Here is a 13,255-nt window from a genome sequence, read left to right on the forward strand (position 1 = left end):
ATTATTTTTTTAAGGTGGTGGAAGATATCTGAGAAGACAGGCCAGTTCATAGAATGTACTTTAAAGTAACTAATAGACCAGAAACGCTCTTTGCTTGGAACACTTAGTGTGAATCTTTCTCAGTCCGTGGTGTTTTCATCTTGAACAGCTCTGCTCCATCTCTGCAGCTTGCCATCTGGTGCATGACCGCTTCCACTCATCTACCTTCACACTGTGCACATCGACATGAAAATGAGCTTGCTTCTTGGCTTACAATGTGCAGACATTAAAACTGCCCTCTTCACTTCATTACTGGTTAAGGATTGAAATTTTCCTCTCAAGTTGCTCCTTCAGTTAAAATTCTGATTGCTTGAAATAAAAACATCCTTTTGTTGGTATAAAGGGTCGACCTTGTCAAAAGTTAATGTTATCTTTACATAGTGCATATATTCCATATCCAATTCTCAGGTCAGTTTTTGCCAGTGTCTACGTTTGGATTGAAAACATGATCAGGATACATTAGGATGAGGATCCAAGATTTTTACTTATACATTAAGTAATTTCTGTCACAGGGATTCAGAAAGACCAAAGTCATTTGTATACTGTAGCTATAGCCAAGATGCTGTTCCTCAGAATTTCTTCAAATTCTGGTCCTCCCACCTTCCTCCTGAATCTGGCCTCTCTCCCTGTACTTCCAAATGTGAACGTGTGTATATACATGGAAAACTGGAAGATGCCTAATGAAATGGAAGTCATGCTAGAGCTGTGGACTATAACTATTATTATGGTCCTTTTGAGGGTGAAAGGATGATATTAATAGGTGGGCCGCATGACTTAATTGCCATGTGTGAATAAAGTCTTGTGTATTTCTCATCTGAAATAATCACACTCATCATGTTCTACGTGAATTACCCTGTTCCCTTGGGCAATGATTACATTTTGTAATGATGAGAGGTTGTACCCTGGTTCTAAGATAACATCCATTTTCTAAGTTGATGTCCCCTGGGCTGAGAAATAGTGAAAATACTTGCATGATTCCAGAGTATATGCTGGAAGTTCAATAGAAGCTAGTCATGATAGGCATGTGGACAGCTAAGACTTCACCCCACTCAGTAGATAAATGAAAGTTTATTGCTGATAAATAAGCCTGAAGGTACGAAGCTAGATATGTGATATACAACAAATGGGATATCACTCATGAATATAGACTGTGAGGAAGACAATATTAGAATAACAACAATATGTAGCTCAGATATAAAATATAAAATACGATAATTTCAAGCTAAATGTATTTTGATGTTGCTTTTCTTTCTTCAAATTTTTATTACTATTTGGCATTGACTATAAGAAACACAAGAAAAATCATGTGCTGGTCTCAAAGAAAGAAATTGCATAAAATAAAAGTGTCAATAGAAGGAAGTATTTGATTAACAAAAGAAACTGTAGGCTGCTGGAAAATGGATGGCAGTGACAAATTGTCCACCAGAAATAACGCCTAGAGAGTCTGGAACACATTCCTGTGCTATGCTGATTTGTTAATGTTCCTTGTTTTGTTTTGCTTCTTCATCTGTTTGGATCTCTAACATCCTCAACATGGCGCTCTCTGTACTCATCCTTCTGGACTAACCAGGCAAAGCTGGTCAGCAAGAATGAACTAGGCTAAGGTAAAAGGAATGGCCACAGAAAAGAGAGAGTAAGATAGATGAGTTATTTGTTGGCTGCTTCCCTCAGCTCCACAAGTATACCCAGCTACCTTCATTTCTCTCATGGCACCAGAAGTCCAATGTTCAGAGGTACCTGAATTGTGGTGAACTGGACTACACCAGCCTATTGTATCCACTGAAATAGTGGACATGATGTCTGTGAGTCTCTATTGCAGCCTCTTCTTCAACAACAGCAACCAAAGCTGATAATAATAAAGAGGAATATTGTCTGGACATTTATTTTATATATTCCTATATATTTACTTTTCCTATAGACTGTATACCACCAGTAAGAAAGAGTGTACAAAAGTCCGTAACTTGGTACACTATCCCACCAACAGTATAGCTTTTGACTGCTTTCCAAAAGGTAAGAAAACAATCTCCTTTTCATTTGTTTGTATTTTTATTGTCTACACTAAGAATAGAAATGTTTTCCTGAACACCATGCATGACAATAGGAAATTCTAGGTGCATAAACAATGTTTTGAAAAATGATCTTTTTGATGAGCTCAGTGACAGGTGCAGTTACCTGCCTAGTATCTTTGCTGGACAACATGGTAATGGGTGTGGCCACTGGCCAGTCGCTTTAGAGGATGTGTGCTGTTTATTCTGAATCAGAGTCTACCTTAAAATAATTGATATTAAAATTATGTTAAAATGTGTGGTTTTATATTCTGACAGTGTGGACCACTGACAGGGAAACAGGGGGCATGCTTTACAAGTCAAGTACAAATCTCTACTTCAGTTACCATTATTTTGTACATCAAACTAAATGTATACATTTGTATAAATGTTCAAAAAAAAAAGGAGTGACTGGTTCTAACATTGTGAGACTAATTGCCTTCTTTCTTTTTCTTTTTCTTTTCTTCTCCTTTCATTCATTCATTCTTTTTTTTTAACAAATAACTGTAGGAAAGTTTTATGGCTGGGATTAATAATCTGTCAGTCATAGTTGTCTGAGAAATCAAACCAACTTTAGTGCTCTCTGAAACTAGAGAAGGGGTCAAAGAAAGATAACAAAGGTCTAAATAAAGTTCCAAAATTAGCCAGAGGGTTTGCCAATCAATATCATGGTATTGAAAACAATGGATTATGTAACTATATCAAATGGTCTTATGAATGAACTTTCTCAAAGCATCAATTGACTGATGACTCATGCTCATATATTACTTTGTTACCCCATTAGTCAACACATGCTTGAAGAGACTATTCTTAGTGGTGCTACTAGCTTTATCATTTCTGAATATCAGCTAAGCAAATGGAATCACAGTAAAAAACAACTCTCCTTTCAAGCAGTTTTGTTAAATGGATTCAGGGTCTTCTACATGGTAGGAAAAATAAAGAGTAGAGTTCATGGAGAGGGATGTGAAAAGGTAGGAGAAATGCCTCCACAGCTAAGAATGTGCAGTGCTCTTATACAAGACTTGAGTTCAATTTCCAGCATTTAGATTGATTGGAAGGCTTACAACTACTGCCAACTTTACTCTAAGAATCTGATGCTCTCTTCCGGCCCCCATGAATATCAGAACTTGCATGTACATAAATACACACACACACTCACAGTTAAATATAAAATAAGTTTTAAAATAGGTAGTGGCATATACCCAGAAGAAGTTCCAACTAGTAATGAGAACACATGCTCCACTATGTTCATAGCAGCCTTATTTATAATAGCCAGAAGCTGGGAGGAACCCAGATGTCTCTCAACAGAAGAATGGATACAGAAAATGTGGTGCATTTACACAATGGAGTAATACTCAGCTATTAAAAACAATGGATTTATGAAATTCTTGGACAAGTGGATGTATCTGGAGGATATCATCCTTAGTGAGGTAACCCAATCACAAAAGAAGTCATTAGATATGCACTCACTGATAAGTGGATATTAGCCCAGAAACATAGAACACCCAAGATACAATTTGCAAAACACAAGAAAATCAAGAAGAGGGAAGACCAATGGGTGGATACTTCATTCCTCCTTAGAATAGGGAACACAATATCCATGAAAGGAGTTACAGAGACCAAGTTTGGAGCTAAGACAAAAGGATGGACTATCCAGAGACTACCCCACCTGGAGATCCATCCCATAATTAGCCACTAAACCCAGACACTATTGAATATGCTAGAAAGATTTTGCTGAAGGGACCCTGTTATACCTGTCTCGTATGAGGCTAGCCAGTGCCTGGCAAATACAGAAGTGGATGCTCACAGGCATCTATAAGATGGAACACAGGGACCCCAATGGAGAAGATAGATAAAGCACCCAAGAAACTGAAGGGGTCTGCAACCCTATAGGTGGAACAACAATATGAACTAACCAGTAACCTCAGAGCTCATATCTCTAGCTGCATATGTAGCAGAAGATGGCCTAGTCGGCCATCACTGAGAAGAGAGGTCCCTTGGTATTGCAAACTTTATGTGCTTCAGTACAGGGGAACGCCAGGGCCAAGAAGCAGGAGTGGGTGGATAGGGGAGCAAGGCGGAGGGAGTGTATAGGGAACATTCAGGATAGCATTTGAAATGTATATAAAGACAATATCTAATAAAAAAAGAAAAAAAAAGATTTCCTTCTGATTGTATCTAAACACAACAGCTGGAAGGCCTATCTTTAGAGCTCTAGGAAAGTGAGACCCTGTCATGGAAAGTAACATTTTGTTTAGCAATATTTAGCTACTTTCTCTTTGTGTGTCTCTATCATGGGACTTCTGTAAGATCACTGCCTAACTCCTACAATGTGATTTTTTTAAATGATATTCTGCATGCAAATAGTATCTTGGCCTTAAACATTCTACTTAGTACTCAAAGACAGGATACAATTAATTTCAGAGAGTAATTACATTTCTTGTTGATTTTAGATGGATATAACATCTCAGTCATTCATTTCAGATGTATTGTCTCCATAGTTATTTCCTTTTCCCGTATCCACATGAACTGTCCTAGATTTTAAATAGGGCATTCTTCCCTATAGTGAATATATAACTGTACCCCAGTGAGATTTCAAGTCTCTGCAGTACAAGTGCTTGTCAAAACACTGCAGCGCAGCTCCTCATTTAACAGTTCTTTTACAGGAGACTTCCTGAAAATAAATGAGAAAGAATTATCCCCAGGAAAAAAAAAAGATAGATTAAATATCCATCTACTAAAAATTCTTCTTAGCTCCATTCTCAGTTGGTGTCTTTTGGTTTAAAGGAAGAAATAGGAAACTGTGAGGTTTACCTTTCAGTTAAAAAGTACTGCTAGGGCTATGCATTTTGGCTCAGCAGGTAAGGGAGCTTGCGGCCAAGACTGATGACCTCCATTACACCCTGAGATCTACCTGGTAGGAGAACAGAGTCTCTGAGGTGGTCCTGTGACCTATACACACACACACACACACACACACACACACACACACACACAAATGTAATACAAATTACAAATTTAGAAACAAATTCTGCTAGGAAAAGATGCTTAGCAACAAAACCAACCTTTGTTCTTGGCTTATTTGTCTTCCCAGACTCTGATTAGTGAGGTTCTGAGAGTGTGTGCAGAGAGCTCATATCACAGGATTCGGAATGTAGACTGGTCTTTCTTTTTTTCCATGCCACAATCAGGGCACATTTGTTCGCTCATTACTGTTTTTTTCCCCCATGTTTTTCTTTGATGGTCCAACAGACACTAGAAATATTTGTACTTGATTTTCTTTTCTGATCAGTTAATATATATATATTTCCTTCAAAAAATAATTGGGAATTGACAGTGGTCCAAGCCGAAGGTTTTAAAAGACTACGCACCAACTGTTCACCTTAACAATGAAAGCTACCTACATCTGGAGGTCAACCAGGGGAATGGCTCAGGACTCCATGTTTGAATTCATTTCTGTGTGGTGGTATTCAGGGAGATGAAATGGTAAAGAGAAACCACAGGTGTAAGTGTGACTTTTGTGCTAATTTGCCTTTAAAACCTCACTTCAGCCACTTTCTCCCAACAAAGACAGATCATATGAAGCAAGTCTGTCTGGCCTTTGCTTCTAAGAGACGGAAGGAAACAAAGTCAGACAGAAAGAAAAATAACATGGCTAGAAAATGTGTTTTATATAAGGGTTCTGTTTTAAAAGTGTCCTCTCTGGCAGATGCCCAGCCTGATGTCAGCAAACTCAACATGGCTTCCTCTTTTCATTTATGTGTTTATAAATGTTATAACTGTGAAAAATGCTATCAGTCTAACACCAGTTATTTTAAAATCTAGTTAAAGAAGGAAGGAAGGAAGGAAAAAGAGACTGATCCTATACTATACCCAGGCCAGGAAATATGTTTTTTCTGTATCATAATATCATACTAAGATGCTGGTGTGATTACAAAGCATTAGGCTCATCCCTGCCTTACATATATGGGTATAATAACCTTGACTTACATATATGCACAGTTTTGTTCTTCAGAGCATGTATTCAAGTTTTAATAGTATTAAGATCACAATTTATGGAACTGTATTTTTTACAAACATTTTTTTTATTATTAGGTATTTTCCTCATTTACATTTTCAATGCTATCCCAAAGGTCCCCCATACCCACCCCCACCCCAATCCCCTACTGTATTTTTTAAGTTAATAAGGCCTGGGAAGATGGCTCAGTTGGTAAATCACTAGCTGTCCAAGCATAAACTTTGGATCACTAGTACTTGAGCAAATTCCTGATGATATAACAGCCCACCTACAGTCTTAGCTGTTGGGAGGGGAAATATGGGATCCTCAAAGCAAGCTGGCTAACAAGCTCTGGGTACAGCCAAAGACCCTGCCTCAGTAAAGAAACAAACAAACAAAACTGATCAAGAAGGACAATGGCTATAAAACTCTGACTTCCACATGTGGGTGCCCAAACATGCACACTCACACACTTACTTGCACACCTGTAAATTCATGGGTATGACACATATATACACATGTGCCAAATAAGGACATCTTAATAATAATTTGATCCTTATCATTAATATGTGGGAGTTCTTTAGTACTTGAAGCTTTTAAGAACTTTGCCATACAAAGCTTTACATCCAATTGAGATTCTTTCTCTTTAACATTCAATGTGGTACCCTAGTTTAAACAGGAGACCACTTCAATTTGAAATCTACTTTAGAACACTCTCTGAGTATAACACAGCAAAGAATACAAGGCTACCCCACTGTTGACACAGAATCACCTCAGAAATAAATGCAGCTATAAATCTCATCAGGACCGATCTCACAGTACATGCTCAGAAACCAGTTAATACCTGCCCCCTTAGCTCTGCAGCTCACATCCCACTTAAACAATGAGATGAAAGCACACATAGCCAGTACTCTTACTAGAAGAGTTATACACAGCATGCCATTACTTCATGGAAACTGCATCACAGGGTACATTCAACCACTGCCCTGCTCTGTCTCATCAAGATATATGAACCCAGGGGACTTCTGTTAAGGGGGGACAATCAAATGAATGCCTCAGAAGCTTTAGCCAGAGCCAGCCGTGAGGTGACATGAATGAGAGACAGAAATGGACAAGGCCTTCAGGGAGTTCACACATGATGGAGAATGCTAAGGTAAGCAATTTCAATTCCAGATGATGTGGGCTTTTATTGCAGGAATATTGGTTGCCCACCTAATGGTGGAGAGCGCCATGTTCCATCCTGTATGCAATGTGGCACACACTCTTGAAACAGGGAGGATTCTGCACAAATAATTTGGAGGATAAAAATAGTGGGGCATGTTTAGAGACTAGAAATAGTTCTGCAGTGCTGCTCTATCACAGTTATGGATATGTGGTCTTAGAGAACGGCATCCACGATGCAGCCTGAGTGACTTTGTGAGGGCTGGAGTTTCCTTTATCTCTGTACTTTTGTATAGTAAACTGGTGAATTCCAGGCTTTCAGCCTTACCTAGAACCTGTTAAGTATACAGCTAAGGGGTAGACAGGTAAAAGAATGAATGAGAAAATGTTCAGTCTGTAAACTCAGAAGGTGGGATTGTACCCTTCAAGACAGAAAGAGAGAGAGAGAGAGAGAGAGAGAGAGAGAGAGAGAGAGAGAGAGAGAGAGAGAGAGAGAGAGAGAAAGCCCTCAAGGTCAATAGAATGAAGAGGCTACTTTTATGTTGTGGTCAGGTTTCAAATTTTTGTTCTGGTTTAATGTGAAAATCCTGAAATTGATATCAGTACTGTGTCTGCATTTATGAAGTTAACCTTTCTTTTGATGCACTAAGCCAACATACAAAATCAACAAAGTTTGTGTCTATCTCTCTCCTCTGTGACTAAAAATTACTACACCATTTATCATTCCAGTCACATATGAACTTGGCAGTTCCCACTGGCGGTGCGTTTGAGATGGCAATATGGCTCAGTGGTTAACAGCAATCACTTCTCTGGCAGAGGACATGGGTTCACTTCCTAGAACCCACATGGTAACTCACAACCACATATATCTTCTGGCATAGTGGGCCCAATACCCATTTCTAGTCACTGTGGACTGTCACATGCATACTGCACACTCAGACTTACTCAGGCTCACACACATATATCAAGTTTAAAATGTAATGTTTTTAGAGTTTTCTTTGGTGGATAACTGGTAGCTTTCTAATCACCTGAGTGGGTTTTTTTTTTTCCAGAGACAGTCATTGAAGACAAGTTTTGTCTTTTAGAACCAAATGTCATTTTAATTTAAAAAGAAAAATGTGTGTTCTTAGCCAAGGTCAGCTTATTTCTTAAAATTCTCTCCTATCCAAGTGCTATGAGGAAGGCTCATCTCAAAATTCAACTGATGATTCTTTTCTGGTTTCTAACTACTAAAGATGTACCTCACCTTTGCAGATTCTCTCTCTCTCTCTCTCTCTTTCTCTCTCTCTCTCTCTCTCTCTCTCTCTCTCTCTCTCTCTCTCTCTCTCTCCCTCTCTCTCTCTCTCTCTCTGAACTGAAGCTTGGACACATGTTAAGTTAACTTTCTCTTGGAATCACAGGTAATCATCATTTCCTTTATGATCTACATGAATATTCACATAATTTATTTTGCCTTTTCAAATTGAAGATTGGATTTGAATCCCTTTTTTTCTATCTGTCCTTTCTCAGAGCATCTCCAAGGTCTCAACTTGTACAAGGAGGGTGCTAGAGCAATTTCCCACCCACTGGTGTTCTTGCTTAGCTGACCCAAACCCTTAGATGATTTTAATGTGAACAACTACTTCACATCGGTAAGTGTTGGACATCACCTTGACTGTGTTGTCATTTTCTCCAGCCAAGAATAAATAAAACTAAACTTGGAATGTAACCTCTGTGGTAGCAGTTGGAGTATCACTTATGTGGCCTGCCTTGTTCATCTCTGAGACCATGGATTAGTCCCATTTAATGTAATTCCCAGGTTCCCACAGAAACAAGCTTCATCAAAGGGACACCATGGTGACAGCTTGGGATTCTTTATAGGAGAGTCCTCCTCTGCAAAGGCAGGTCCTATGTAAAGGCATGCTGCTGACATCCTTAGCTACCGCTGAGCTCGGTTTCGTCCTCACCCTTCTTTCCCTCCCACCATTCCTTTTCCTTCCTTTTTATTCTTCCCTCTATCTTTATTCAATTCCTTCTTGTTTCTTTTTTCCTTTATTTCCCTCGGCTTTTATCTCTTTCATTTCTAAGTTTGTTTAGGTTTGATTATATATTTTGTTGAATTATGGGTATATGTGCCTGTGTGTGTGCACATGCAGATGTGTGCACTTGCTTGCACACACATGTGTGCATGCACAGGGAAGACAGAGGTAGCCAATGAGTGTTCTTCTCCCTTGGTTTTTACCTGACTCTCTGAGACAAACTATCATCGGGAACCTGGAGCTCAGCATTTCAGCTAGTCATAGTTCGACTCCCAGGGATCCAATAGTTTCCACTCCTCCATCTCTTGGGTTAAAAGCAATTGGTTTCACATGGATTTCAGGAAATGAATTTAGGTCTTCATGTTCAGCAAGCACTTTATCAACTGAGCCATCTCCCTGTCCCCTGGTTTTATATTCTATCTACCACAAACTATCAGATTTGGAGGAATGACATGTAGATTACCAGTGAAGTCAGCGAACTTTGTCTCTACATATAGTAGACTTTTTTTTTTCAAGATAGATAGGTCATTGTGGTCTTCCGGTGGATCACTTAGAGTCTCCTGTCTTGGTGACGTCAACAGAGAAAAAAGCTATCAATGCATAGCTGCTGCAGGATACATAGACTCACACTGCCTGATATATATACCACAGCATGTGATTTACTGTAACAGGTAATTCCAGGTCCGCTGCAAGCCAGAGGCCATTTTAAGTAGGAATCACAGTTCTGGTACACATCGTGAGTGACAGAATAATAAGAGAGCAGAGCGGGAACCCTTTCATCTTTGCTAGTGAAAACACACTTGGTCTCCTTGTATGCCAATATATAACAAACTTAGTTAACAAAACCAGAAATTTTCACTGCTACTTTGAATATGTTTCAACCTTATATCCAATAAGGAGCAGCAGGCTCATTCCTGTTCACCTACAAAGTCCTAACATGATTAAATAATAGGAGCTGTAATGTTGGTTATGGTTATGAGAATAATCCTGGCACTTTATCCTTACTGCTGGAGTTTGCAACAAAATCTAATCAGGCTCTTAGGCAGGTCTTCCTGTCACTATTGCTATTCAAGAACCTAAAGATGAGCATTGGGTGATACCCAGTGAATACTCATTGGCCACCTCTGTCCTGTGCAAGACACACCAGTTACTGAATGGTACCATAGACATCAACCTTGGGACTTGAGGACAGAGGCTTTTCTGGTGAATTTTCTACATCTGAAAAGAGTGGACAGATTTTTTTTCTTTCTGTGTCATCTATCTATCATATCTTGTTCTTATTAGCTGAGTGTAGAGTGGTTGGTCTTGCCTTTCCAGGACCTCGAGACCCATCATCCAACAACAAGACCACAGATGAATGAGACTAGCTCTTGTCTTTGCTTCCCTCATTCTTCCCTTCTTTGTTCCCCACTCCTTCTTCCCCTTCTCTCTCATCCCTTCCTTCCCTTTTCTCTATCTTTAGTACTTCTCGTGACCCAAATAGTTAAGCACAGTAATTTTGTTTAGAAGGTAATCCTCTAGATCTAGGAGCATTTCACCTATGGCAACTCATCATCCATCCAGGAGCATAGGGCCAGGTTTGCTGGTCCATTGGAGCTGATTATGGCCTGCTTTAAGTTGAAATGACCAGTCTTCACATATGTACCGTTAAAGTAGACTCCACCTACACTTCAAATGGTCACATCTGCCATGGGAGCACAAGCAAAGGTGATTAAACCCAGAAATGGATCTTACCGGCATTGGTGACTGGCGCTAGGACTTCCTTTGAATACAGCAGTGTAATTCCTACTACAGATTCATTACCTCCTCCATGTGCTTTGTACAGTAGCAAAGCCCCACACACATGCACACGCACCACTGGCTTCTAGGATCATTGTCATTGTCATCAGTGTAGCTGAAAACTGTATCCTTCCTAGAGATAGCTTGCAAACAACTACTGCCTTTCAAGGAATACAATTCCCCCTTTCATTTTCTTTTCTTTTGTTTTCTTCTCTTTTCTTTATTTTTTGTTTTTCCTTTTTAAATACTTTTTGTCATTTTTGCAAATTTCTTTTATATTTTAATTTTCTGTGGTTTGCTAAAGTATAGAATAGCCCTGAGCTGTTGCTTCTCTTCAGGTAACATGCAGCTACAAATGACCATCTGCACTGGCACACAGTCAAGCCTATGGCCAAGGCAAGTGTCTGCCTGCATTTTAAGTATTCCCAGAAAGCCTTTCTTCCCAGCACATTAATGGATTTCTTGAATGAAAGAGAACCAATAGTTTAAATGAGCTTGGGCATGAGTGATTTAGCAATTTGCTCTCAAAAATCCCAAAAGAATAAGAGGAATTACAGGACAAAGTCATCTTAAAGCTTTACTCAAGAATAAATAACATGGATGCCCCCAAATGGGGGTGAGATCCATATAACAGAGATCTATTGTTATCCCTTGACATGCATCACAAAGACTGCCAGTCTCTTGCAGTGTACTTAGTTCTCAGTACATTATGGAATAGGTCATCAAGGAGAGTAGCTGCAGTAGGAATTCCTACCCTAATGAAAGACAAAAAGAAAACAAAACAAACTAAACTAAACTAATAGAGCAGTGTGTCCATCATTACCCTTTATGTCAGGGAGACAATGTGACTCTTTAGAAAGACGACCTCAGTGTAGTACTGCTCATTGGTACAATACATTATTTTATATGGTAGTATTAAGGGCTAAGTAATGATGAAGTACTTCAGACTGAATGGGCACCCCAGTAGCTCCGCAAAAGTTCACTCTTAGTTTTAGTCTGTCTCCTCAAATTAACCTTGATTTTCTGTTTCTGTTCTAGGAACGAGTGAAGGATACTGCAACTTGCTCACTCCCCTATTGGCTGTTTTGTCTGCATCTTCTTTCTGTAACACTCCCATAATAAGTTTGTGTCAAACAATCCTCTTGCATCTGATTTTTGTCTGGAAAAAAACCTGTGAGATTTTCAGATGGAAATATCAATAAACCACATGACCTGTCTTCAACCTGCTTAGTATTGATTCATTCTGCAGTAATGGTTCCTCAAAGCCAAAGCTTCGGTGAGCTCATGAATGAGCTATCTGGGGAACTGCATCTAAACACAATCAGTTTTCATTACGTTTCACAATTCAGCCCATGTTTTCTGACTTTAGGCACAAATTTATTCCAACTGAGACCATGGCACTGATGTTTCTATTAAATTAGCGATACCTGCTTGTACCTCAGCTGTTTAAGGAAATATCAAAGATCGATTATACAAACCCCATTTAGGGTAGAAGACTGGCCATAAAGAAATCTTCTGAAATCACCCAAAAGTCGAATTTTAATCATTTCTTCCTCTAATCTTTACTCACTTGAGCGTTGAAGAGATTGGCAAAGCTGGTTTGTTGATTCTTATCTCTGTCCAGTTTAGAAGAAAACTTGTCACCCCTGAATTCTTGTAACCAGCACGTGCCATTCAACAGTGATGTGATACCATTAACATCTACACCTGAGGGCTTTCCAAGATATTAAAAGAATACAGTATGGAACAGTTTGGGGGTGTTATACAAGTGGCACCTACCATATCTCCTGGAAGTCACTCTAGATCCCCATTGGCACCATGAGAAACTGTGCCAAGGCCCTCTCATCAGGCCCTTCAGACTGCTGCTGCTTCAGACAAAATAAAAACGAAGCTGCTTGCTTTGTTCTATGGCTAGGGAAGAAATGCACCATTATTTAAGGCCTCGTCTCCATGGCAACACCCAGCAAGAGGCTATATCAGTGTGTCTTTTTTTTTTTTTTTCTCCCCTAAGTGGGCCAGAGTGACTTCAGCAAACAAAGTGAACTGGCAGGTCTTCAAGAGATCATTTCAAGAGACTCAAGAGAGAACCCTATACACTAAAGACCCAGCATCCTCAAAGAGATTCCATATTTTAATTTTTTTACAGGGTCTTTACACTCTGCCTCATGCAGGCAGTGAAAATGATCAGGGCAATCTGCAGTGACCAGACCTGTTAC

At 39.3% G+C, this 13,255-nt stretch overlaps 1 protein-coding gene across 13 annotated transcripts in view; it reads left to right on the top strand.

The window, feature by feature from the left end:
* The window catches only part of Grm7 (glutamate receptor, metabotropic 7), a 921,882-nt gene that overhangs the window by 854,204 nt on the left and 54,423 nt on the right, over window positions 1-13,255 (top strand). The window contains exons 10-13 of one of the 13 annotated variants that reach the window (XR_003956140.1): window positions 1,958-2,049; window positions 2,595-8,642; window positions 8,752-8,873; window positions 12,078-12,261. The exons of 1 other annotated variant lie outside the window; for it this stretch is intronic. Coding sequence is in view for 6 of the 12 variants with exons in the window: in XM_006505296.2 (XP_006505359.1) it covers window positions 8,752-8,828 (77 nt within the window). In the remaining 6 variants the exon portion in view is untranslated. Of the gene's footprint in view, window positions 1-148; window positions 1,447-1,957; window positions 2,050-2,594; window positions 8,874-11,377; window positions 11,437-12,077; window positions 12,262-13,255 lie in introns of those variants that run through there. 11 more of the 13 variants (XR_003956142.1, XR_003956141.1, XR_003956139.1 and 8 more) reach the window with 11 other exon arrangements.

Source organism: Mus musculus, chromosome 6 (assembly GCF_000001635.26).
Source record: "Mus musculus strain C57BL/6J chromosome 6, GRCm38.p6 C57BL/6J".
Lineage (NCBI taxonomy): Eukaryota > Metazoa > Chordata > Mammalia > Rodentia > Muridae > Mus > Mus musculus.